Source organism: Podarcis muralis, chromosome 18 (genome assembly GCF_964188315.1).
Source record: "Podarcis muralis chromosome 18, rPodMur119.hap1.1, whole genome shotgun sequence".
In the NCBI taxonomy this organism is placed as follows: Eukaryota; Metazoa; Chordata; class Lepidosauria; order Squamata; family Lacertidae; genus Podarcis; species Podarcis muralis.
The window spans coordinates 8,782,779-8,808,908 of record NC_135672.1 but is presented as its reverse complement, the minus strand read 5'-3'; the positions used below and the strand labels follow the sequence as shown (position 1 = coordinate 8,808,908).

Below are 26,130 nucleotides of genomic sequence, written 5' to 3'. Positions count from 1 at the left end.
TCTAGCTGCCGCATTCTGGATTAGTTGTAGTTTCCGGGTCACCTTCAAAGGTAGCCGCACGTAGAGCGCATGGCAGTAGTCCAAGCGGGAGATAACCAGAGCATGCACCACTCTGGCCAGACAGTCTGCGGGCAGGGAGGGTCTCATCCTGCGTACCAGATGGAGCTGGGAGACAGCTGCCCTGGACACAGAACTGACCTGCTCCTCCATGGACAGCTGTGAGTCCAGAATGACTCCCAGGCTGCGCACCTGGTCCTTCAGGGGAACAGTTGCCCCATTCAGGACCAGGGCGTCCTCCACACCTGCCCGCCTCCTGTCCCCCCAAAACAGCACTTCTGTCTTGTCAGGATTCAACCTCAATCTGTTGCCGCCATCCATCCTCCAACCACCTTTCTCTTCAATCTCTCCTCTCTTCTAATGTGCATCTCTCTCCCCCTGATACCTTCAAGACAGGACTAGCCACAACCAAAGAGTGCCCTGCCCTCTGCTCAGCTGCCAAGACCCTCACTTTAAAAACCGCACAATTCCCAGCTTTGATGGGTTCAGCCCGAGCTGGTTGTGGGACCACCGAGAACGACACCTGTCTCGCTTGTAGCCCCTCGATGCGCAGAATGGGGGCGCAATGCACATCTGGCCAGCGGGGCGGGCGAAATCCCTTCCACCACGGAGCAATTGAAAAGAAGAACCACAACAGGCTATGTGCCACATTGTAAATTTATTTGGCAAGTAGGGGGAAGCACGGGGGGGCAGACCAGAGGCCCCCCCCCCAACTTCTGCCTCCCCACGAGGCGCAGTGGAAAGGAAAGGGGTCTTTCAGGGAGGCAAGCAGAGCTTCATCACAGTGGTAATCTAGGGAGCCCTAGAGGAGATGGCTGGGTTTGGGGCTGTCACGGCCAACCAAGCACCCGGTCTCCGCGGGTTCCGCAATCCATTCAAAGAGTCAGTTAAGGCCAAGAGCACGAGGATACGAGGGAGAGGGGAATTGAGAGAGAGACAGACAAGACAGACAGAAAGCTCCACGTTCAGGGCAGAAGGGGCCAGGCACCCCCCCCCCCATCGGAAGGGAAGAGCTGGCCGCTGATTCCCTTTGCCGCAACTGGGCCAGCTTCTGCCCGCGCAGCTGACCGGGCAGCCGCCAGGGACCCCGTCTGTGAAGACAAGTAAACGTTAAGAGGAGCTAAGAGGCACTCGGATTGTGGAGGAGGTGGAAACCCAGCCTTTGGGGGTTTCCAGAAAGCTTTGGAAACTTTTGCTTCCGGAGCTGGAACGCGACGGGAGTTGGGCGCCTCCCGCCGTGCCAACTCTTATTAGATCTCTTGCAGCGAGGGGCCGGGATCGCTGCGTTCGCGCTTCACGAGGGGCTCGCCGGCGCATCGGGAGTCCGCCTCCGCCTCGCTGCCCAGGTCGCTGATGTCGTCTGCGGGGAGAGAGGAGAGACAGAAGTCACAGGGCTGTGTCCAGCAGGAGTCACGACTCGGAGCAGACCCACTGGAAGGACTGGGCATGGCTGACTTCGGTCCACTCATTCTAGCAGGTTCACTCCAAGTTGAGCGTAGCTGAATACAAGCCGCAGGGTCCGGGTTGCAAGACCCTGCAGCTGCCAACCCCCCCCCCCCTTTTCTCCAACCAGCCACCAATGACCCAACGGCCCCCCAAACGGTTTATCAACGTATTGTTTTTCTGCAAGTGTCTATAATCCATGTACTGTGAATTGAGAAGCAACGCATTGGAGAACCAACAGCTAATCCACTTTCTGTTGTGTCCGGGAAGCATCCTGCCAATAGTTACTATGACTTGCATTAATTGCTTTGATGGATTGGTTGTTCGTCCAGCAATTGCTGAGGGTTGGACTCTACAACCCCATGATTCCATATGCTATTGTGCCTGACATTACGGTGGTTGTCCGTCAAGGGCACCGCAGTTCTCGTGAGCTGCTTCGAGCTCAGCCTTTGTTGCTGGAGAAGCGGGATAAAAAGGTAAAGGGGCCCCTGACCATTAGGTCCAGTCGTGGCCGACTCTGGGGTTGCGGCGCTCATCTCGCTTTACTGGCCGAGGGAGCCAGCGTACAGCTTCCGGGTCATGTGGCCAGCATGGCTAAGCTGCTTCTGGAGAACCAGAGCAGCGCACGGAAACGCTGTTTACCTTCCCGCCGGAGTGGTACCTATTTATCTACTTGCACTTTTACGTGCTTTCGAACTGCTAGGTTGGCAGAAGCAGGGACTGAGCAACGGGAGCTCACCCCGTCATTGCGGGGATTCGAACCGCTGACCTTCTGATCGGCAAGTCCTAGGCACTGTGGTTTAACCCACAGCGCCACCCGCAAATATTTAATCGACTCAGCCCCAACCCCCTCCCTACCTGGCCCATGACCAGAAGGAGCAAAGAGAAGAGGAGATCTGAGGCAAGAAATACCTTTATCGAGCAAGGCTGGAGACATGGAGGCGAGGTCGCTGAACTGCAAGAGAAAATGGGCGGGGGGCATTTGGTTGTGAGCGAATCTGGAGACACACACACACACACCCGCTTTGCTCATCAATTCCCCACTGCTCCCTTGTTAACCCCCCCCCCAACTGTGGAGCGTCCAAAGCTGCTCGTGCGTTAAAGCTCTTGTTCTGATGCACAAACGCCCTGAGCGATTCGGGTCCGGTGTACTTTCTCGACTGCCTGAGGCCAAGCAGCTTGATCTCTGAGACCAGTGCCGGATTAAACCCTTTGGCGGTCAAAATCACGGGGGGCTCCCTCGCAAGTTATCTCCCAGTACTTTTTATTTTATTTTACTGACTGACAATTCTAATAAGCCAATTTTATTACACAAAACGAACAGCACTTATTTTGATCTGTTGTCGGAGTGGGAGGGCCCTAGGTAAAGGTAAAGGACCCCTGGAGGGTTAAGTCCAGTCAGAGGTGACTCTGGGGTTGCGGCGCTCATCTCGCTTTCGAGGGAGCCGGCGTTTGTCCGCAGACGGCTTTCCAGGTCATGTGGCCAGCAGGAGTAAACCGCTTCTGGCGCAGTGGAAACCAGAGTGCACAAAAACACCGTTTACCTTCCGACCAGAGTGGTACCTATTTATCTACTTGCACTGGCGTGCTTTTGAATTGCTAGGTTGGCAGGAGCTGGGACAGAGCAAAGGGGATTCAAACCACCGACCTTCTGATCAGCAAGCCCAAGAGGCTCGGTGGTTTAGACCACAGCACCACCCGCTCCTAAGCTAAACCCATATAACTCGTAGCAAACTCATTCTTTTCTCAGGCGGTTTAGAAACTTCAGCTGGTGCAGGATTCAGCGGGCAGACTGCTCACCGGGGCAAGGCAGTTCAAGCTTGACATGAGCCAACAGTGTGACGCGGCAGCTAAAAAAGCCAATGCAATTCTGGGCTGCATCAATAGGAGTATAGCATCTAGATCAAGGGAAGTAATAGTGCCACTGTATTCTGCTCTGGTCAGACCTCACCTGGAGTACTGTGTCCAGTTCTGGGCACCACAGTTCAAGAAGGACACTGACAAACTGGAACGTGTCCAGAGGAGGGCAACCAAAATGGTCAAAGGCCTGGAAACGATGCCTTATGAGGAACGGCTAAGGGAGCTGGGCATGTTTAGCCTGGAGAAGAGGAGGTTAAGGGGTGATATGATAGCCATGTTCAAATATATAAAAGGATGTCACATAGAGGAGGGAGAAAGGTTGTTTTCTGCTGCTCCAGAGAAGCGGACACGGAGCAATGGATCCAAACTACAAGAAAGAAGATTCCACCTAAACATTAGGAAGAACTTCCTGACAGTAAGAGCTGTTCGACAGTGGAATTTGCTGCCAAGGAGTGTGGTGGAGTCTCCGTCTTTGGAGGTCTTTAAGCAGAGGCTTGACAACCATATGTCAGGAGTGCTCTGATGGTGTTTCCTGCTTGGCCGGGGGTTGGACTCGATGGCCCTTGTGGTCTATTCCAACTCTATGATTCTATGATTCTAAGCCTATTGCAACAACCCTCTGGGTTTGTGCAGCCCTGTGGGTGCACCAAGGGGCAGCTTCCTAGTCTTTGTCTCCTCTCGGAGGAGGCTCAACCCACCCTCACCTCTCCCATCACGGCGATGGGCGTCTCCCCCGTCGCTTGAGCCACGCGATGCTCCACCAGGTAGAACATGTACTCGTCGTAGAGCAGGCGGATCAGGTGAAAGGAGCCGAAGCTGGCAGCGCTGCGCAGGGTGAGGTCTCGGATCACCATGGAGCTGTCGAGGGACAACACACACACACACAAAACCCGCTATCAACGCGATGCAGAGTTAACTTGCCGCAGCACGCAGGGGGTCGGAAGGAAAGCGGCCGGGGGTTTGACCCCGGGTGGCAACAGGGCCTGACCTGTAGAAGGACCACTTCAGCAAGAACTGCCGGGCTGCCTTTGGGAAGCCGGCCCCTCCTTCGTGGTGCTTCAGGACCTGGGTCACCACGTTGTCCAGCCAGCTGGCCCACTGGTCCAAAGAGCTCTGCTGCTGGAGGGTCAGCTTGAAATCATGCTCCAGTTTCTGCACCAGGCCCTCCTCGCACTGGCACACCCATGAGGCTTGCTCCTGGACCGGCGAAAGAAAGAAAGAAAGAAAGAAAGAAAGAAAGAAAGAAAGAAAGAAAGAAAGAAAGAAAGAAAGAAAGAAAGAAAGAAAGGTGTACATATACAGTCATACCTCGGGTTTAAGTTGTTTCAGGTTGAGCGTTTTCGGGTTGTGCTCCGCAGCGACCCGGAAGTAACGGAACACGTTACTTCCGGGTTTCGCCGCTCGCACATGCGCAGGCGGTCAAAACGACGCCACGCGCATGCGCAGAAGCGGCAAATTGCGACCCACACGGACGCGGGTTGCGTTTGCTTCAGGATGCGAACGGGGCTCCAGAACGGATCCCGTTCGTATCCAGAGGTACCACTGTAATAAATAATAAAACTTTTACTTGTATCCCGCACTCCCCAGCCGAGACCGGGCTCAGGGTGGCGAACATCAAATATAAACATTGATTTAAAACCAAACAATACTTAAATCACCTCTTAAAAGCAAGTCAGGGTAAAAGTTAAAATCTGAATTAGATGGGTTTCCGCAGGATTTGGGTTGAGTAAGTGCTCACTGGCCCAACTGTTTACGCTGATTTTAGATGGGCCTGTGAGAATGCTGGGAGGCCTCTTTCGTACTAGTTCTTATACAAAAAGGGGAGTCTGGCTGAGCCCAGACCAAAGGCCTGGGCAGAACAACTCCGCCACAGGCCCTGCGGAAACATGTCAAACCCTGCAGGGCCCTGATCTCTTGTGGCAGAGCGTTCCACCAGGCCGGGGCCAACGCCGAAAAGGCCTTGGCTCTGGTCGAGGCCAGCCTAATCTCCCTGAGGCCCGGGATCCCCAGGATGTTATTATTTGCAGACCGTAAGGTCCTCCGTGGGGCATACCAGGAAAGGCGGTCCCGCAGGTACGAGGGTCCTATGCTCATGCACGGGTGCTCAGCTCTGCCAGCATGGGGGAGCCTCAGTGATGGAGCATAAAAACAAAAGGGGAAAAGGAGGAACAAAATAATAAAAATTCCTTCCAGTAGCACCTTAAAGGTAAAGGTAAAGGTACCCCTGCCCGTACGGGCCAGTCTTGCCAGACTCTAGGGTTGTGTGCCCATCTCACTCAAGAGGCCGGGGGCCAGTGCTGTCCGGAGACACTTCCGGGTCACGTGGCCAGCGTGACATCGCTGCTCTGGCTAGCCAGAGCCGCACACGGAAACGCCGTTTACCTTCCCGCTTGTAAGCGGTCCCTATTTATCTACTTGCACTTTGAAGTGCTTTTGAACTGCTAGGTTGGCAGGCGCTGGGACCGAACGACGGGAGCGCACCCCGCCGTGGGGATTCGAACCGCCGATCTTTCGATCGGCAAGCCCTAGGCGCTGAGGCTTTGACCCACAGCGCCACCTGCGTCCCAATAGCACCTTAGAGACCAACTAAGTTTGCTCTGGGTATAAGCTTTCGTGTGCATGCACACTTCTTCAGATACACTGAAACAGAAGTTACCAGACCTTTATATATAGTGGGAGGGTGGGGAGGGGTATTACTCAGAAGGGTGGTGGCAATGGATGATTCTATGAGGCGTCCACAAAGTAAAGGAAGGATTGAACTCTGATTAATAAGAATACACACAGAGGCTTGAACCAGCAAGACTCTGGGAAGGGTGCGTATAATAATCTCTCTGTGTCTCTCTACCCCTCGGCCCAGGTCGTTTTATTCACAAAAGAACTTTTTACAGAGTGTCCATAAGAACCAATCAGATTTCTTCTGAGCTTTTCAACAAACCCCACGTGGGGACAAAGTTAAACTACAAACACTAGTTAGGCATGCATACTTTTGGGTAAATGAATGAAAACTACAAAGGACTGTACAGTGGTACCTCGCAAAACGAATGCCTCGCAAGATGAAAAACTCACAAGACGAAAGGGTTTTTGGTTTTTTGAGTTGCTTCGCAAGACGATTTTCCCTATGGGCTTGCTTCGCAAGACGAAAACGTCTTGCAAGTTTGTTTCCTTTTTCTTAAAACCATTAATACAGTTGCGACTTGACTTTGAGGAGCAACTCATAGCACGCGGTGTGGTAGCCTTTTTTGAGGTTTTTGAAGCCTTTCGTGATTTTTGAAGCTTTTCCAAAACTTTTCCGAAACCGTGCTTCGCAAGACAAAAAAATCGCAAGACGAAAAAACTCGCGGAACGAATTAATTTCGTCTTGCGAGGCACCACTGTATTCAGCAACCCGGAAGGTCATAAACAATCAATACACATGATAAGAAGGATGTCCAGGAGGACAGCGATCATTATCACCTTTATGTGAAACCTGTTCCCTAAGATTAACATCCTAAGATTAACATATCAGAAAAGCTACAGCAAAGAAACTGCCCACTGTCTTTGATGACCTAGGAGCCTGCCTGTCTAAGTGTGTACGTGACTTGTGAAGAAAGAGAAATGGAACAGGGATGCAGAGGTGTGGACTGATCAAGAATCAAATCAAAATAGTTTAAACCCAGTCAACGCAATGCTTTCATTGCTGACACAGAAGGCTTACTCTATGTTTGTTATAATTCCTCATAGCAATCCCACCCGATCACTACAGTTCTATGATGCTGCGATGCTTTGGCTCACCTGGACGTTAGCAAAATCCACCCGGTTGAGGTCGCTGAGCATCTGGTTGATCTGCGAGGTGTTCTGGAGGACGGCGCGAGCCGCCTGCGCCAGGTGGTTGAGGGAGGTGTACCTGCGGAGAGTCTGTGCAAAGGCGCTCACCACACCCACCTGGTGTGTTTGGGAGGTGGTGACAGGGATTGGGGATGAGAGAGAGAGAGAAAAACGAAAAGTGAGGCCAAACTCGGAGAACGCGAAGCAGAGAGCGGATGAAATGCAAGAGATGTGGGGTTGTGCTTCGTTTATTTATTAAATTTATACAAAGGCAAATATAAAAATGGGACGCGGGTGGAGCTGTGGGTTAAACCACAGAGCCTAGGACTTGCAGATCGGAAGGTCGGTGGTTCAAATCCCCGGGACGGGGTGAGCTCCCGTTACTCGGTCCCTGCTCCTGCCAACCTAGCAGTTCGAAAGCACGTCAAAGTGCAAGTAGATAAATAGGTACCACTTTGGCGGGAAGGTAAACGGCATTTCCGTGCGCTGCTCTGGTTCGCCAGAAGCGGCTTAGTCATGCTGGCCACATGACCCGGAAGCTGTACGCCGGCTCCCTCGGCCAATAAAGTGAGATGAGCGCCGCAACCCCAGAGTCGGCCACGACTGGACCTAATGGTCAGGGGTCCCTTTACCTTTACCTTAAATATAAAAATATTGGGGGGGACACGCAGGTGGTGCTGTGGTCTAAACCACAGAGCCTCTTGGGCTTGCTGATCAGAAGGTCGGCGGTTCGAATCCCCGCGACGGGGTGAGCTCCCATTGCTCAGTCCCTGCTCCTGCCAACCTAGCAGTTCAAAAGCACGCCAAAAGTGCAAGCAGATAAATAGACACTGCTGTGGCAGGAAGGTAAACGGTTTTCTCTTTTTGAGACTTTGAAAAAAAGTTTTTCTTAAAAAAGGAAATTTGTGCTGCTGGAAAATCCGCTTTCAAAAACTCTAGTCAATTGCCAGGGGTTTGGATAACAGAGGCTAGGCTCTGAGGACCCAGGGACTGGTTCCAAACGCAGCTGCCCCAAAGCTGTTCAGACTGTAATAATAATAATGATAATTTATTATTTGTACCCCGCCCATCTGGCTGGGTTTCCCCAGCCACTCTGGGTGGCTTCCACAGAGACCAAAAATACACTAAAATGTCACACATTAAAAACTTCCCTGAGCAGGGCTGCCTTAAGATGTCTTCTGAATGTCAGGTAGTTGTTTATCTCTTTGACATCTGATGGGAGGGCGTTCCACAGGGCAGGCGCCACTACCGAGAAGGCCCTCTGCCTGGTTCCCTGTAACCTCACTTCTCGCAATGAGGGAACTGCCAGAAGGCTCTCAGCGCTGGACCTCAGCATCCGGGCAGAACGATGGGGGTGGAGACGCTACTTCAGATATACAGGACTGAGGCCGTTTAGGGCTTTAAAGGTCAGCACCAACACTTTGAATTGTGCTCGGAAACATACTGGGAGCCAATGTAGGTCTTTCAAGACCGGTGTTATGTGGTCTCGGCGGCCAGTCCCAGTCCCCAGTCTAGCTGCCACATTCTGGATTAGTTGTAGTTCCCGGGTCACCTTCAAAGGTAGCCCCACATAGAGCGCATGGCAGTAGTCGAAGCGGGAGATAACTAGAGCAGGAAGGAAAGGGATGCAACTCGCCGCACCCGCTGCTTACCTTTGTCTGGACGATCTGCTGGGGGAAGTCGCTCATGGCGTTTATTAGCCAGCCTTCCAAACTTTTGGCGAAGTTGCGGATGGCCTGAGTCAGCGTGCCTGCAGGGACAAAGCGAGATTTAAACAGAGCAGCCTCGTCAGGCTGGCAAAACCTTCACAGCACCCCACATTCCCCCCTCCCTCTTTAAATTCTAAGGTTTCGCCCAAGAAAGCAAAATCTGCAGAAGATCAACGATTAGCAAGGGAGGAAACGAGGCCAGGGTGCTGCCAGTGAAGTCACAAGAGAAGAAGAAGAGATATAGAATCCTTCTGAATAATGCAGGGCCTGGGGGGGGGGGGCGGTGAACTTTAATCCAGCCGAAGAATATGAAAATGCAATCCAAGTAGATACTAAGGTAAAGGTAAGGGGACCCCTGACCATTAGGTCCAGTCGTGACCGACTCTGGGGTTGCGGCGCTCATCTCGCTTTATTGGCCAAGGGAGCCAGCGTACAGCTTCCGGGTCATGCGGCCAGCATGACTGAGCCGCTTCTGGCGAACCAGAGCAGCGCACGGAAACGCCGTTTACCTTCCCGCCGGAGCGGTACCTATTTATCTACTTGCACTCTGACGTGCTTTCGAACTTCTAGGTTGGCAGGAGCAGGGACCGAGCAACGGGAGCTCACCCCGTGGCGGGGATTCGAACCTCCGACCTTCTGATCGGCAAGTCCTAGGCTCTGTGGTTTAACTCACAGCGCCACCTGCGTCCCTTAGTAACACCTTAGAGACCAACTGAGTTTGTTATTGGTATGAGTTTTCATGTGCATGGTATCTGAAGAAGTGTGCATGCACATGAAAGATAATAATAATAATAATAATAATAATAATAATAATAATAATGATGATGATGATGCAAGGCTGATGCTCTGCCCCCTTAAGGAGCCAGAAATGTCCCTTGCACAGGGTGAAAATAATTTAGGCACTTTAAGCAGATGAAAAGAGCAAGAAGGAGTCTTGAGAGAGAGAGGGAGGGAAGGAGGGAGACACAGAGAGAGAAATCGATTTAGCGGCATCCTCCCCATTCTGTACTCACTGGGAACAGGCCGGAGAACATCTGGGATGAGGATCTCCACAAGCGTCTGGTACAAGATGTGGTCGCAGCCCCGCATCCATTTCATGATGGGGACGTATTTGCACATGGCGATCAGCTTGTGCCTCGGGACGAGGGCGTCGCAGGGCTCTTCGCTGCACGAAAAGGAACAAGGGTGAGGGTCAGCAGCCCCTCGGCTTCCGAAAATTGAAACACGGGGGGCAGTCGGGGTGGAGGAAGGTCAGTAAAGGACCCCAGGGTGGTTAAGTCCAGTCAAAGGCGACTATGGGGTTGCGGCGCTCATCTCACTTTCAGGCCGAGGGAGCCGGCGTTTGTCCACAGATGGGTTTCTGGGTCATGTGGGCAGCAGGACTAAACCGCTTCTGGCGCAACGGGACACTGTGATGGAAGCCAGAGCGCACAGAAACGCCATTTACCTTCCTGCCACAGCAGTGCCTATTTAAACCCAAATAGGTTGTAACCCAAGGCGTGCTTTTGCCAATGGGGCCTTCAAAACAAATTTGTTCATAATCCAAAAAATAAATAAAAATGGGTTGTAATCCAAAAAAAGGTTGCATGTGTTTGTAATCCAAAACGTATGCAAACCAGACTGTTGCAAACCAAGGTACAACTGTATATGTAACTGGATGGAAATGACTTCAAGAACTTGTCAGAAATATTGAAACCATACGCAACCTTGATTTATTCTAAGCCATAAAAAGTGATGTACTATGTGGAAACATTGGCAGCATTAAGATAAATTCAACAGTGCAAATAAGTTTTGATGGGTGCAAGAATGGAATACTGAATGGTTTAGATTTTGTAAAATACGCAGGGATTTATGATATGCAAAATGAACCATGGAAAGAGAAGAGGGGAAGTCACTGATATCTTAAAGATGTTTAAGTTAGTATTTTAAATTATAAAACTGAAAATTTAATTAACAAATTAAATATTATGTCACATGTACAAAGTGTCGTACGTGTCTTAGAAAATCTGCAAGCTCCGTTTTTCCTGTACACAATTATGATTATCGTGCATAATTACATGATGCATTATGCAGTTACATATACAAAAATCGATTCATTGATTTCGGGGTGACCTTTCCCCCCAAGAAAGATTTGGAAACGACAGTTCATTCCTTTGTTTTCAGGCCAAAGTTCGTCTAACTAAGCTGCAGGAACATGAGGTTGCAAAAAAAAGAAGTTATAACCGTATTGCACAAAGCGGCAATGTAACGATTCACTCATTCCGCCAACACACTTTTAAGGCCAAGGGCGGGGAATTCTCATGGCCAGCCGAGGTCATGGCTGCCAGGACACCTAATGCAAAATACAAGCATTTTGCAAACTTCAGCCGGGAAGCTTCAGTTTCATTATTTATTGAGGGGGTGAGGAGATGATAAACTGCTTATCGATCGAGTTCTTACAGACACGGTGTCGGGTTTCCCTTTGCTCAGGAGACACACAATCCCTAGAAATGGCCGCCAGTTTTTGACTGTGAGATGAAGTAGGGAATCTACTCTTCTTTAATATGTAGAATTTTCAACGAAATTGTTCTTGTTGTGGGAGGGCAGGTTGCGCAGCGTGGTGATTTACCTGGAAGGGACGGCAGCAGAGGCCGATTCGCTCGAGTGGGACTCCGAGTTCCAGAAAGACTGCCATAGCTTCTCGATGTAAGGGAACTGTAGGCTCATCACAACGTCCACGTTCGCCTGGGGAGAGAGAGGGAAATGTAGCGCGGCAAAGCCCAGAAATGGAAGCAAGAAGAGATTACGACGAAAGGAGAATGGCAAACAAAAATTAATGGAGTACGCAGATAAAACGACAGGAAGGATTCGAAACCTGCGGGACCAGAGATTTACAGAAGATTGGAAGAAATATACATTGGTACCTCGGGTTAAATACGGGTCCGTTCTTAACCTGAAACTGTTCTTAACCTGAAGCGCCACTTTAGCTAATGGGGCCTCCCACTGCTGCCGCGCCGCTGGAGCACGATTTCTGTTCTCATCCTGAAGCAAAGTTCTTAACCCGAGGTACTATTTCTGGGTTAGTGGAGTCTGTAAACTGAAGCGCCCGTAATCTGAAGCGTCTGTAACCCGAGGTACCACTGTATAGTCGTACCTTGGATCTCAAACGCCTTGGGTACTTGGAACGTTTTGGCTCCTGAACAACGCAAACCTGGAAGTGAGTGTTCCGGTTTGCGAACGGTTTTTGGCAGCCGAACGTCCGACGCAACTTCCACAGCTCCAGATTGAGTGCAGGAATTTCCTGCAGCCAATTGGAAGCCACACCTCGGTTTCAGAGCATTTCCGGAAGTCGAACAGATTTCCGGAACGGATTCGGTTCGAGAACCAAGGTACGACTGTACACAAAGGCGGTATACAAATTAAAAGTAAAATGAAACCTGCATTGAATAATACAAATTACCGTATCTTTCCGTGTATAAGGCTAGGTTTTTAAACAAAACAAAAGGTTTAAAATTGGGTCTCGTCTTATAGTGCCGAGGGGTGTTTTCTTAGTTTGGAGTCCCCAAAAACAGGGGACGTCTTATGCACAGAAAAATACGGTACGTAGATGGTTTTTGTTGAAATACGGCACCCTTTTATAAAACACTTTACTAAGAACCCTGAAGAATGGCAACCGCCTTTGGCAAACTTAACCAGATTGATCAGTCTTGGGCGCCGAGCTATGATTTTCGTTTTTGCATCCTTTTCTCTCTCTCTTTGTAAGTGTCATTCACTGGAGATCGATAAACCTGCTTTAAAATCACCTCGCAATGCCGCCTGTAGAGGACCTGAAGAGTCTTGACGTCGCTCGCGTCAATTCCCTCCTGCAGGAGCACGTTTTCCAGATCGAGGGCTGGGAATGCAGGGAGGATGTGGGTGACGTCTGCAGGGGAGGGAGAAAATCAGAAATCAGAAAGACCAAAACTTTAAAAAGGAATGGGGGGGGTGGATTATAATCCGGGCACAGGCAAACTCGGCCCTCCAGATGTTTTGGGACTACAGTTCCCATCATCCCTGACCACTGGTCCTGTTAGCTAGGGATGATGGGAGTTGTAGTCCCAAAACATCTGGAGGGCCGAGTTTGCCTGTGCCTGTTTTCGGGAGCAGGCTAGCAGGCCGGGCACATGACTTACATCATAGGAACCTACACAACACAAAACACTGTTGCTGTATGTAGGTTTTATTTTATTCGTTTTTTATCTTCTATTTTGGAAATGTACATCCTTTAAATTTTCCGGGGGCCCCCCAAGAGAGTGGGGCCCTAAGCTATAGCTTGTTTAGCTTATACGTAAATCCGACACTGTATATACCCACATGAGCTCCCGTTGCTCGGTCCCTGCTCCTGCCCACCTAGCAGTTCGAAAGCACATCAAAGTGCAAGGAGATAAATAGGTACCACTCCTGCGGGAAGGTAAACGGCATTTCCGTGTGCTGCTCTGGTTCGCCAGAAGTGGCTTAGTCATGCTGGCCACATGACCCAGAAACTGTACGCCGGCTCCCTCGGCCACAAAAGCGAGATGAGCGCCGCAACCCCAGAGTCGGTCACGACTGGACCTAATGGTCAGGGGTCCCTTTACCTTTACATACGCACATATCTTTATTTATACAGACACACACACACCATTATTGATTCCCTAATCACAGAATTATGGAGTTGGAAAGGACCCGCAAGGATCATCGAGTCTGACTCCCCACAATGCACGAATTCGCAGCCGCCCCATACAGGGATCGAACCTGCAACCCTGGCATTAGATAGCTCCTCACCAATGAACTGCTGGTGGTGCTGGCTCTGCGCGGCAACGGATTGTTCGGGCGTGGAGTGAAGGCTGCTGTTCGAACCGGCCTCCGCCAGGCCGTCCAACTTCTGCGAAGGTCTGTACCTGCAGTCGGGAGGGACGAAAGCGTCAAACTGAGACTTCCATTTCTTCAACACCGCTCCAAATCTCCTCATCGCTTTGGATTATTTCTCTCCTTTTTTAAAGGATCTGATTTCTTTCCGCAGGGCCTGTAAGACAGAGTTCTTCCGCCTGGCCTTTGGCTTGGAGCCAATTTGATTCCCTCCCCCTCTGTCTTTTTTCTTTTTCCTCCTGTGATGAGGCTGCATTTCAATATTTTAATGTTGTATTTTAATCTTGTTTTTAAGTTGTATTCATTCAACTTGTTTTTATTATTGCTTGCTAGCCGCCCTGAGCCCGGCCTTGGCTGGGGAGGGCGGAATACAAAATTATTATTATTATTATTATTATTATTATTATTATTATTATTGAAGTCACGGCAGACATCTGTTGAGGCATAGCTGGCATCTCTCCTAATGACACACACTTCTTTTTTTGCAAGCATCGCTAGCGCAGCGCATTCCTGCATGCAGTTTTCGCTAACGCACACGTTTTTAGACACCTCAAGCACGTGTTGTTCGGTTGGGGAAACACACATTCAAAGTGTGTATTTCGAACGACGGCTGCATCTTGGTTTGAGCGCTGCTCCTGAGCAAAAGCAAGGTTCTGGTTAAAATGTGAGCTCAGGCGGCCTTCTTGGCCAGTGGCTACAACCAGGAACACTCAAAAAACCCCAGAGTTTTGTTATGTTTCTTCTAAGGAATGGAGAAGACAAGAAATTTTAAAAAGAATGGGAAATCTTTTTTGTGTGGGAGGGTGGAGAGAGGGAGGAAAAATATGGGGGGGGGGGAATAAGGATGATATGTTTCTGGATAATATCTTTTGTTTTAATTTTGAATTAAAAAAAGTTAAAAAAATATATTAGCAGGATTTTAAACACACTTGTAATGTTAACAGAAAGGGACACGGGTGTCGCTGTGGGTTAAACCACAGAGCCTAGGACTTGCCGATCAGAAGGTCGGTGGTTCGCATCCCCGCAATGACGGGGTGAGCTGCCATTGCTCGGTCCCTGCTCCTGCCAACCTAGCAGTTTGAAAGCACACCAGTGCAAGTAGATAAATAGGTACCGCTCCAGCGGGAAGGGAAACGGCGTTTCAGTGCGCTGCTCTGGTTCGCCAGAAGCGGCTTAGTCCTGCTGGCCACATGACCCGGAAGCTGTACGCCGGCTCCCTTGGCCAATAAAGCGAGATGAGCGCCGCAACCCCAGAGTCGGTCACGACTGGACCTAACGGTCAGGGGTCCCTTTACCTTTAATGTTAACAGAATATATAGATAATCTAGGAAGATGGAAAATTGGAGAAGTATCGATATGCAGTTGAAAACAGGACCCCTGGAAGGGATGGGGGCAAGTCAGGAGATTCAGAGTAATCTCAGTAATTGGATTTGGAAATGGTTTTGTTGTATGTTTATATTTTTGGGAAATCAAATACCTTTGTTTCTGGTGGATGGGCTGCTGCCTCATCGCCATATACTGAGCATCTTCCTGCAAGCGGTTGAGTGGGGAGTCTGGCTTGAGGCGGATCCCGTAGTAATGGTATTTGGAATTTCCTCTGAGAGGGAGAAGATCGGTTAAGTCAAAACAACAACAACCTACCGTATTTTTCGCTCCATAGGGCGCACCGGACCATAGGGCGCACCTAGTTTTTTTTTTGGGGGGGGGGGATAAAGAAAAAAAATATATCCCCCCCCCAGCCCCAAAGAGCAAAGAAGCCAAGACAGCGAGCAGGATCCATCCCACTGGCTGTCTTGGCTTCCTCTTTAGCTGCGCACAACCTCTCCAGCCGGGAGAGTCTGCGCGCGGCTATGGCAGAAGCCAAGACAGAGAGGGATGGATCCTGCTCGCTGTCTTGGCTTCGTTTTTAGCTCCCGGAGCTTGCTGCTATCCGCAAGCCTTCTGAGCCCGACGGGAACCTGCAGGCTGCAAACTGCAAGCCTTCAGAGCTCGGCGGGAACTCCTGCCGCGCTCCGAAGGCTTGCGGATAGTTGCCCGAAGCCCGGGGTGCGCAGCGCTGCGCTCCCCGGGATTCAGGCTGCTATCCGCAATCCTTCTGAGCCCGGCGGGAACTCCCGTCGCGCTCCGAAGGCTTGCGGATAGCTTCCTGAAGCCTGGAGAGCGAGAGGGGTCGGTGCTCACCGACCCCTCTCGCTCTCTAGGCTTCAGTGAAAGCCTGCATTCGCTCCATAGGACGCACACACATTTCCCCTTCATTTTTGGGAGGGGAAAAAGTGCGTCCTATAGAGCGAAAAACCAGCAACTTGCAAGTCTAGGGTTTTCATGTCGCCGGGTTCTGCGTTTGAAGTCTCCGAGCACCCTTCGTAGAAAGTTCTGCTATACCAAGTCAGACCCCTTGGCCCATGTTGACTGGCATTGCTTTCACTGGCTGGCAGGCGCTCTCCGGAATTTCAATCAGGACGGAGTTTCCAGCGCTACCTGGCAGCGGCTCTGTGGTGTTTCAGACATGAGAGGCAGAACAAGTGCTTTCTCCCATTGTATTATTATTACAATGGTTGCTATCAATTTGATTTCAACTGATTTTATAACGAATTGATTTTAGAATGCTGTATTATTTTACTGTTGCTAGCCGCTCGGAGCCCAGCTTCGGCTGGGGAGGGCGGGATATCAATAAAATTTTATTATTATTATTTTATTATATGCTGGCTGAGAGCCTCCCTGCCCGCGGACTGTCTCTCCAGAGTGGCGCATGCCCTGGTTATCTCCCGCTTGGACTACTGCAGTGTGCTCTGCGTGGGGCTACCTTTGAAGGTGACCCGGAAACTGCAACTAATCCAGAATGTGGCAGCTAGACTGGGGACTGGGAGCGGCTGCTGAGACCACATAACACCTGTCTTGAAAGACCTACATTGGCTCCCAGGACGTTTCCAGGCACAACTGAAAGTGTTGCTGTTGACCTTTATAGCCCTAAACGGCCTCGGCCCAGGATACCTGAAGGAGCGTCTCCACCCCCATCGTTCACTGAGGTCCAGCTCTGAGGGCCTTTTGGCGGTTCCCTCCCTGCAAGAAGCGAGGTTACAGGGAACCAGGCAGAGGGCCTTCTTGGTAGTGGCACCCGCCCTCTGGAACGCCCTCCCACCAGATGTCAAGGAAATAAACATCTATCTGACTTTTGGAAGACATGTGAAGGCAGCCCTGTTAAGGGAAGCTTTTAATGTTTGATGTTTTATCACTTTATTATTATTATTAGTAATATTCTGTTGGGAGCCGTCCAGAGTGGCTGGGGAAACCCAGCCAGATGGGTGGTGTATAAATAACAAATTATTATCATCATCATCATCATCATCATCATCATTAGCAATTGTCCTTCCTTAACCCTCCCCACCCCAGCAGGATTCTAGTCCTCAGGCTCAAAAAACAAAGGGCTGGCTTTAAATAATGAAGGAATAGGTTTCTGTGCAGTCAGTTTGAAACGGGACCCAAAATCCACTTTCATTTCCTTTTCCAAGGGAACATTTCTATAATGCTTTAACTTGAGCTCTTGAGCCAAAACCCAGCTGCATAAACAAGTGCTCAAAGCTCTCTCCCTTATCAGTCCATGAAGGCCGGTAATGACGGATGGCCTTGTCCGTTCCAAAGTGGAACAGGGATGACACGTCTGGGCCTTATCTTACATCCTGACCACAGACCTAGTCCAGGAACAGCGCCAGGAGTTGGTGACCTTCTTACCCCAAAACAAGAGTGCCGGAACAGGAATACCCTTATATGGTCAAGAGCATAGGAAGGAACACCCTTTTATGGTTAAAAGTACCGGAGCAGGAACATCTGTGATGTCAACCTGCGTGCACAAGCTGACGTGGCTGGATTCCTGGGGGAGAGGGTCCCTGGAGGATATATATACTGCATGAAATTTCTCATTTCTTTGGACTTGCTGTGGACTGACCACGCAAGTGCCTTTCTGCTGCTCCAGAGAGCAGAAATAAAGAACTCTTTCTCTGAACGAACCCTCGGTGTCATTTGACTTCCTTCCTCCCGTCCGGGAGCAACGCAGAGCCCACCAATCGGTAAAGTCTAATAAGGCTACAATCAGAACGCTGGAAGAGGCCTTAAGCCAAGTCAGATAACTGGATCCATTTAGCTGGGCACTGCAGCTCTCATGGGGTCTTTTGCGGCCCTGCCTAGAGACAATGGGGGTTGCACAGGTTTGGAGAGTTTGCCCTCCAGCGCTGAGCTGCAGTCCCTAGAAATAAAGCTAAGTTTCCGGTCCTCAGGCTTTTGAAGGGAGATGGGGCCCCAGTGTACGCAGAGGCCTCTTAAGCCCCCTCTGCCGCAACCCTGCCTGCCCTGCAAACCTTGTGCCAAGCCGGCGGGTCCTCAGTCCCATGAAGACGGAGCGGATCAGCTTCCCGAAGGACGCGGCGTTCACGGGGTCCAGCTTGTGCTCTTGGCAGTGGCGCAGGTAATGGTTATAGAGAGAGCTGCGGGGCAGGCTGACCCCTTCGGCCGTCTCGTAGTTGTCCAGCAGCCACTGAAGCTGCAGGTTTTATTTTTTAAAGGGAGAGAAGGGGGAAGAGAGAATTTAAGAGGGTTTTGCATGCTGGGTCCCGCTCGTTCGCACGCGCACAGCTCCCACAGAGGACGCAATTGGAACCAAACATAAAAGAGAGCACTAGGGTAGCTCGGTTGGTTGGAGCGTGGTGCTGACGACCCCAAGGTTGCGGGTTCGATTCCCGTATGGGGCAGATAATATTCCTGCATTGCAGGGGGTTGGGATAGATGATCCACAGGGGCCCTTCCAGCTCTACAAATCTATGATTCGATTCTATGTACCTCTCCCCCTACCACCAAGCAAACGCGCAAAAGGCAGCTGGCATCTTTTGCAAACCGCTTTGAGGGGTGTATAAATTTCATGTTGGAGAACAGCCTTTACCAAAGGTGTCGTGGGCCTTGAAGACGCTCGAACTCAGGACGCAAGGGAGAAACGTGCTAAGAGGAAGGCACGCTTGGCAAATCCACACCGTGATCAGCTCCCGCCCGGAAACTTACGTCCCCACTGCGGAAGGACGTGGGGATCCAGAAGTGGCCTCCACAGTCACTTACGGACTCACTGTTAAAACCGTGTTTAGGGAAGGCAATCTTCCTCGGCTACGAGGGATCGCCGAAGAAATTTCATGCAATAAAATAAATTCTACTACGGTCTGATCGCAGGCCCCCAAAATGGTTGGACAGGCCAATTTTTTCCACTGTTGCAAGGGACGAAACCTGAATTTGTCGTGGGAAAATGGCAGCTTAGCGGTGGAGCAAGTGGACCCACAAAACTATTCAGGGCCAGACTAAAACTTCAGGCGCCCCCCGCCTGAAGCAATGAAGCAGAGAACCTCATCCCTGCCAGTGTTTCATGCAGGAAACATGCTGGCGAGGGGCTGGCCTCTCTACCCACTGTTCAACTTTGCCAGGTTGGCGGCGGGGCCCACCTGCAGGGACGGAGGAAGGGAGATGAAGATCTGGGCTGCCAGGCCAAAAACAGTTCCCTGACCCTGGCCTAACATGCTATAGGATGGCTTCAGATAGATCTAAGTTCAGAGTCTGCTCGATAACACACACGCTGCAATACACCGAAGCTCTTTCCTGCCCCGCAACTGTTGTGTTGCTCCCTGCTCTTCCTCCCCTGAACCCAACAACTGAGAGAAGCTACCAAGAGCTCTGTGAAGGGTGAAGGAGCATGCAGTTAACTTGGCAGGTAGCAAGAAGAGGCACCACTTTAGGATAGGACAGAAAGAGGAGCCAAGCAGAGGACGTTCTGCTGTGACGGAAGACAGGGAAGGCTGCGGATAAGGGGGGCATTTCTGGAAGGAGCGGTGAACCAGAAGCAAAGCTTTGAAGGTGACTCGGAAGCTACAACTAATCCAGAATGCGGCAGCTAGACTGGGGACTGGGAGTGGCCTCTGAGACCATATAACACCAGTCCTGAAAGACCTGCATTGGCTCCCAGTACATTTCGGAGCACAATTCAAAGTGTTGGTGCTGACCTTTCAATCCCTAAACGGCCTCGGCCCAGTAGACCTGAAGGAGCGTCTCCACCCCCATCGTTCTGCCCGGACACTGAGGTCCAGCTCCGAGGGCCTTCTGGTGGTTCCCTCCCTGCGGGACGTGAGGTTGCAGGGAACCAGGCAGAGGGCCTTCTTGGTGGTGGCGCCCGCCCTGTGGAACGCCCTCCGGTCATATGTCAAAGGAGATAAACAGCTACGCGACCTTCAGGAGATATCTGAAGGCAGCCAGGAAGTTTTAAATGTTTGATATTTGCTGTTTCTCCATTATGTTGGAAACCGCCCAGAGTGGCTGGGGAATAAATAAGAATATTATTATTATTTGCTGTGTTTTTATTATGTTGGAAGCCGTCCAAAGGTGCTAGGGCAACCCTGTCAGATGGGCGGGGTACAAGTAATTTTTAAAAAAGGTAAAGGTAAAGGACCCCTGGGTGGTTAAGTCCAGTCAAAGGCGACTATGGAGTTACGGCGCTCATCTCACTTTCAGGCCGAGGGAGCCGGCGTTTGTCCACAGACAGCTTTCCGGGTCATGTAGCCAGCGGGACTAAACCGCTTGTGGCATAACGGGACACTGTGACGGAAACCACAGCGCACGGAAACGCCATTTACCTTCCCGCTGGAGCGGTAACTATTTATCTACTTGCACTCGCGTGTTTTCGAACTGCTAGGTTGGCAGGAGCTGGGACAGAGCAAGGGGAGCTCACCCCGTCGCGGGGATTCGAACCGCCGACCTTCTGATCAGCAAGCCCTAGGCTCAGTGGTTTAGACCACAGCGCTCCCAGTACAAGTAATTGATCGGTACCCAGCAGCACATACAAAGCAGTTAATATGCCACACAGGCTTAATGTTCGTGGGCGTCACAGTTTGGCCATTGCTGTGTCTTAGGCGGCCTGCCATCACGCATGCAGAAGGTCCAGGATTTCAACCCTTGGGATCCCCGGTAGGGTTGAGAGGGAGACCCCTACATGGAACCCCGGAGAGCTGCTGCCAGCCAGTGCGGGAAAACACTGAACTAAATGATTCAACAGCCTGGCTTGTCCATAGTAGCACCCCACCACTTCCTTTCAAATCAGCCCTTCATTTGGAAGCACAGGGGCTAAAACGGGGCTTAGTTTATAGGGAGGAAACGGCAGCTCAGTGGCCAAGTTCACACATGAAAGGTCCTTGGCATCTCTACAATTCTACGATTGTATGACCCACTCTGCCCGAAACTGAGGTCCAGCGCCGAGGGCCTTCTGGTGGTTCCCTCACTGCGAGAAGCCAAGTTACAGGGAACCAGGCAGAGGGCCTTCTCGGTGGTGGTGCCCGCCCTGTGGAACGCCCTCCCACCAGATGTCAAAGAGAAAAATAACTACCAAACTTTTAGAAGACATCTGAAGGCAGCCCTGTTTAGGGAAGCTTTTAATGTTTAATAGGTTATTGTATTTTAGTGTTTTGTTAGAAGCCGCCCAGAGTGGCTGGGGAAACCCAGCCAGATGGGCGGAGTATAAATAATAAATTATTATTATTATTATTATTATTATTATTATTATTATTAACCCTGCAGAGCGGCTGCCAGTCAGTGCAGACAATACTGAGGTAGATGGATTTGATTAGGTACAAGGTTCCTATATTGCATTTCGGGAATGGGGAAGCTTCCCAGCAGATGGCGTGGTCCTTTTTGACCACCTGCGGTCTATCTGTCTCTGCTGCCATCCAAAAAACCCTCGCCTTGCCTCGTCATGTGTGCGCCTCACAAGCTCAAAACCGGGGAGCACATTTACCGTATTTTTTGCTCTATTAGACGCACTTTCCCCCTCCTAAAAAGGGGAAATGTGTGTGCGTCTTATGGAGCGAATGCAGGCTGCGCAGCTATCCCAGAAGCCAGAACAGCAAGAGGGATTGCTGCGTTCACTGCACAGCGATCCCTCTTGCTGTTCTGGCTCCTGAGATTCAGAATATATTTTTTCTTGTTTTCCTCCTCCACAAACTAGGTGCGTCTTGTGGTCTGGTGCGTCTTAGAGAGCGGAAAATACGGTGATTGGTGGATCTGCGGATGCCAGGGGTTCTGTTGCACCATTCGCGCAACAAAAGCTACCCTAGAAACGTCAAAAGCAGGGGGTGCACGGCTTGGCTTTTGGAAAAGAGCGGGGTCCGCAGTACTTCGCTAATTGGGAACCACTGATTTAATGAATTGTTTGCAGGGCTGAGGTTTGCTCCCGGCAACCGGCGGGGGGGGGGGGGGGGAGGAGAGATACGTGCTTACTTTTCAAGTGCCACAAGATGCTCGGCTTGTGCTTCGCTGCAGTTAATATGGGGTTCTGAAAAGCGCACAGAAGCTGGGAAACAGGGCGCCGGGGGGCGGGGGGGAGGGGGTTGGTCTACGGAGGAGCCAGGCAGGCGGGAGGCAAACTTACATGGCTGTTCAGCAAGCTGCTTTTGTGCGACGTTATGCCTTCATTTTTTTGGAGGTTTTCAATCGCCATTTCAAGCTGGAAAAGGGGCGGCAGCGAGGCCAGAGAGAGAGAGAGAGAAAAGAAGGGAAATCAGACATTCGGCAAACAGCCGGGGGGGGGGGGGACACCCGCTTGAGCCACCGTGAACCCCTTCCCTCAAACAGGCGAAGTGGGGCGTGGGATCAGGCGCAGGAAAGCACGAATGTTACATTAGAAGGCATGCTAAAGAAGCCACACGGTGCAGGTGGTATTTTTTTGGGGGGAGCGGGTGCGAAAGAGAAAGAAGCAGCCCCTTGCGCTGCAAAGATAGGTTTATCAGGCGTTTATCATTGATTTAGAAGTCACATATCAAAACAGGAAGGCAGTGACGACTTGGGAGGTTGAAAGCAGAAAGGGTTTACTCGGACCCATTGGAATGAATGGGCCCAAATTGGCCAGGCTCACTCATTTCAATGGGTCCATCTAAAACCAGCATTGGATACTAGTCTTTCGGTCTCTGCCCTTTTTCACGCGAAAAAGGAATCTGCCATCACCCCCCGCCCCCTTAAGTCTTCTCTTCTTCAGTATCGCTCAGCTCCTTCAACTTTTCCTCAAAGCAGTCCGATCATAGCTGTCAAGCGTCCCTTATTTGGCGGGACAGTCCCTTATCCCAGCACAGTGTCCCGCTGCTGTCCCTTATTGATGATGTCCCTTAAATTTCATGGGTTTAAAAGGAAGCAGCTCCTCTCCCTCCTTCCCTGCCGGCCAGGGAGGAGGGAGCCTCCAGCTGTGTTGCTTGGTTGTGTTGCTCACCCAATAAGGAGTCTAAGAATGACTGAGCCTAAGAACCTTCTGATCGGCAAGCCCAAGAGGCTCAGTGGTTTAGACCACAGCGCCACCCACGTCCCTGCCCTCCTATTACTCAGCAGTGACACAGATGGGGAAGAACCCTAGACCAGGGGTAGGCAAACTAAGGCCCGGGGGCCGGATGCGGCCCAAATCGCCTTCTCAATCCAGCCCGTGGACAGTCCGGGAATCAGCGTGTTTTTACATGAGTAGAATGTGTGCTTTTATTTAAAATGCATCTCTGGGTTATTTGTGGGGCGTAGAAATTCATTCATATTTTTTTCCTCCAAAATATAGTCCGGCCCACCACATGGTCTGAGGGACGGTGGACCGGCCCACGGCTGAAAAACGTTGCTGACCCCTGCCCTAGACTGAGTTGACTCCACCTGCCACCAGCTCTGGCTCTAGCTACGGGTTCCGCCCTGCTAGTCCCAATGTCCAACAATCACCGCCACCTTCCCAAGTACGTTTCCGAGTGTTGGTGCTGGCCTTTAAAGCCCTAAACGTCCCAGTATACCTGAAGGAGCGTCTCCACCCCCATCGTTCAGCCCGGACACTGAGGTCCAGCTCCAAGGGCCTTCTGGTGGTTCTCTCATTGCGAGAAGTGAGGCTACAGGGAACCAGACGGAGGGCCTTCTTGGTAGTGGCTCCTGCCCTGTGGAACGCCCTCCCATCAGATGTCAAAGAGATAAACAACTACCTGACATTCAGAAGACATCTTAAGGCAGCCCTGTTCAGGGAAGTTTTTAATATGTAACGCTGTACTGTTTTTAACACTTGATTGGGAGCCGCCCAGAGTGGCTGGGGAAACTCAGCCAGATGGGCGGGGTATAAATAATAAATTATTATTATTATTATTATTATTATTATTATTATTATTATTATTATTATTATTCGCTTGCAGGTGCCTGAAACCCACACACCCTTCTCAGAATGCACCTCAATGTGACTTCAGGGAGGCGGCGGCGGCAAGCCCCGACGTACCGTGGCTGGGGAGGAGCGCGAGGTGTGCGAGAGGGCGTGCCTGGCGCTCTCCATTCCGCTGTGGATGAGGTAGGCTCCCGAGCTGGACACGATCTGGCTTCCCCCGATGTCCATCGCGATGCCCACCATGCCGTGCGAGGGGATGGTGGTGGGCGACGAGGGCCCCGTGCCCCCCTGAGAGCTGCCTCCCTGCGCTTCGAAGTAGGAGGAGGCGCTGCTGGGGGCGTAGATCTGAGCTTCCGTGTTGTAGGAATAAGCGGCACGTCTGCCGGAAGACCGTGGTTGGCGGGGGGGAGAGACAGGAGACAAAGTGACAAGGGGTTTAGTTACGAACACACGCAGGAGGGCCTTCCGAGAGGGTCCGTGAAGACCTAAGGGTTTGAAAGTACAGTGGTGCCACGCAAGACGAATGCCTCGCAAGACGAAAAACCCGCTAGACGAAAGGGTTTTCCGTTTTTGAGTTGCTTCGCAAGACGATTTTCCCTATGGGCTTCCTTTGCAAGAAGAAAACGTCTTGCGAGTCTTGCGATTTTTTTTTTGCCCCCCCCCCCTTTTCTAAGCCGCTAAGCCGCTAATAGCCTTTTAGCCGCTAAGCCGCTAAGCCTTTAATAGCCGCTAAACCGCTAATAGCCCTAATCCGCTAATAGGGTTGCTTCGCAAGACGAAAAAACCGCTAGATGAAGAGACTCGCAGAGCGGATTATTTTCGTCTTGCGAGGCACCACTGTACAGTCATACCTCGGGTTGCAAACACTGCGGGTTACGTCTTTTCAGGTTGCGTCCCGCAGCGACCCAGAAGTACAGGAAAGGGCTACTTCCGGGTTTCGCCGATCGCACATGCACAGACATGCAAAATGATGTCACGCGCATGAGCAGAAGTTTTTGGGTTGTTTTTTTTACTGTTTTATTAAATTTGCTTAGTAACATAACATTATTATATGTATTCTATAAAACAAAGAAGACAAAACAAAATTCATTCGTACTACAATGCATAGCTACATAACATTAATATATATGGTTTCTGAAAAAAGGCTTACATAACAAAATCAATTCAAAATACCATCCGGTTTACTTCCCCCCCCTTCCCTTCCCCCTCCAGCCCTCCCCCCCAGTCAGGCCTTCCTTCTTCATATCTTTATCCATGTACGCAGTCTGTTCATTCGAGCTTGTATGTTAGGCTTGGCTTCCCCTCTTTCTATCCAGTCCCTGTAAAATGCCCATTTATTTGTAATTCTTTGGCATTTATTTTCCTATCTATCCTCTGCCACTATTTGCGCGAATATTTCTGATTGTACGTATTCAAAAACATAATCATTCCATTTTTCCATATTCCATTTGGTCTTTCCTTTCCACCCCCAAGCAATAACTGCCATTCCACGCAAGAGCAGAAGTGGCGAATTGCCGCCCGCGCGTACGCAGACATCGGTTGCGTTCCATTCAGGTTGCGAACGGGGCTCTGGAATGGATCGCAACCAGCAGTACCACTGTACTTGCCCCAAAATAACAGAGCCCTTTCTGTTGGGGATAATTCAATTATCTCAATATACCATCCAAAGTCCCTATCATGATCTTGCTTCCATAATTTTTGACCTGGCACTATATTGCAAATCAGGGTGGGTGTTTGTGTGTGCTATGCAAAAATCACGATACTGGGGAGAAAAACCATGAAGCATGTACATAGTTTCATCCTTGCTCCAGACATTGTGATATATCGTATATTGTGATGTTAAGCTGGTGATAATATCACAAAGTTGAAAACCAAATACAGTGGTGCCCCGCAAGACAAATGCCTCGCAAGACGAAAAACCCGCTAGACGAAAGGGTTTTCCATTTTTGAGTTGCTTCGCAAGACGATTTTTCCTATGGGCTTGCTTCGCAAGACGAAAACGTCTTGCGAGTCTTGCGATTTTTTTCGCTCCCCCCCCCTTTTCTAAGCCGCTAAGCCGCTAATAGCCTTTTAGCCGCTAAGCCTTTAATAGCCGCTAAGCCGCTAAACCGCTAATAGCGCTAATCCGCTAATAGGGTTGCTTCGCAAGACGAAAAAAACGCTAGACGAAGAGACTCGCGGACCTGATTATTTTCGTCTTGCGAGGCACCACTG

The 26,130-nt window shown here is 50.6% G+C and overlaps 1 protein-coding gene across 3 annotated transcripts in view; it reads right to left on the bottom strand.

The window, feature by feature from the left end:
* Positions 1-696: 696 nt before the first annotated feature.
* Positions 697-26,130, bottom strand: part of RFX2 (regulatory factor X2) — a 56,020-nt gene continuing 30,586 nt past the window's right edge. For 2 of the 3 annotated variants that reach the window (XM_077921768.1, XM_028713626.2), the window contains 14 exons: positions 24,031-24,295; positions 22,183-22,257; positions 18,092-18,273; positions 15,217-15,336; positions 13,656-13,771; positions 12,656-12,774; positions 11,482-11,597; positions 9,887-10,038; positions 8,817-8,914; positions 7,132-7,281; positions 4,349-4,557; positions 4,065-4,218; positions 2,413-2,455; positions 697-1,417 (listed from right to left, as the gene is read on the bottom strand). In XM_077921768.1, coding sequence (XP_077777894.1) covers positions 1,308-1,417; positions 2,413-2,455; positions 4,065-4,218; positions 4,349-4,557; positions 7,132-7,281; positions 8,817-8,914; positions 9,887-10,038; positions 11,482-11,597; positions 12,656-12,774; positions 13,656-13,771; positions 15,217-15,336; positions 18,092-18,273; positions 22,183-22,257; positions 24,031-24,295 — 1,909 coding nt within the window. In that variant the 3' untranslated portion in view covers positions 697-1,307. The remainder of the gene's footprint in view (positions 1,418-2,412; positions 2,456-4,064; positions 4,219-4,348; positions 4,558-7,131; positions 7,282-8,816; positions 8,915-9,886; positions 10,039-11,481; positions 11,598-12,655; positions 12,775-13,655; positions 13,772-15,216; positions 15,337-18,091; positions 18,274-22,182; positions 22,258-24,030; positions 24,296-26,130) is intronic. The other variant, XM_077921769.1, reaches the window with a different exon arrangement.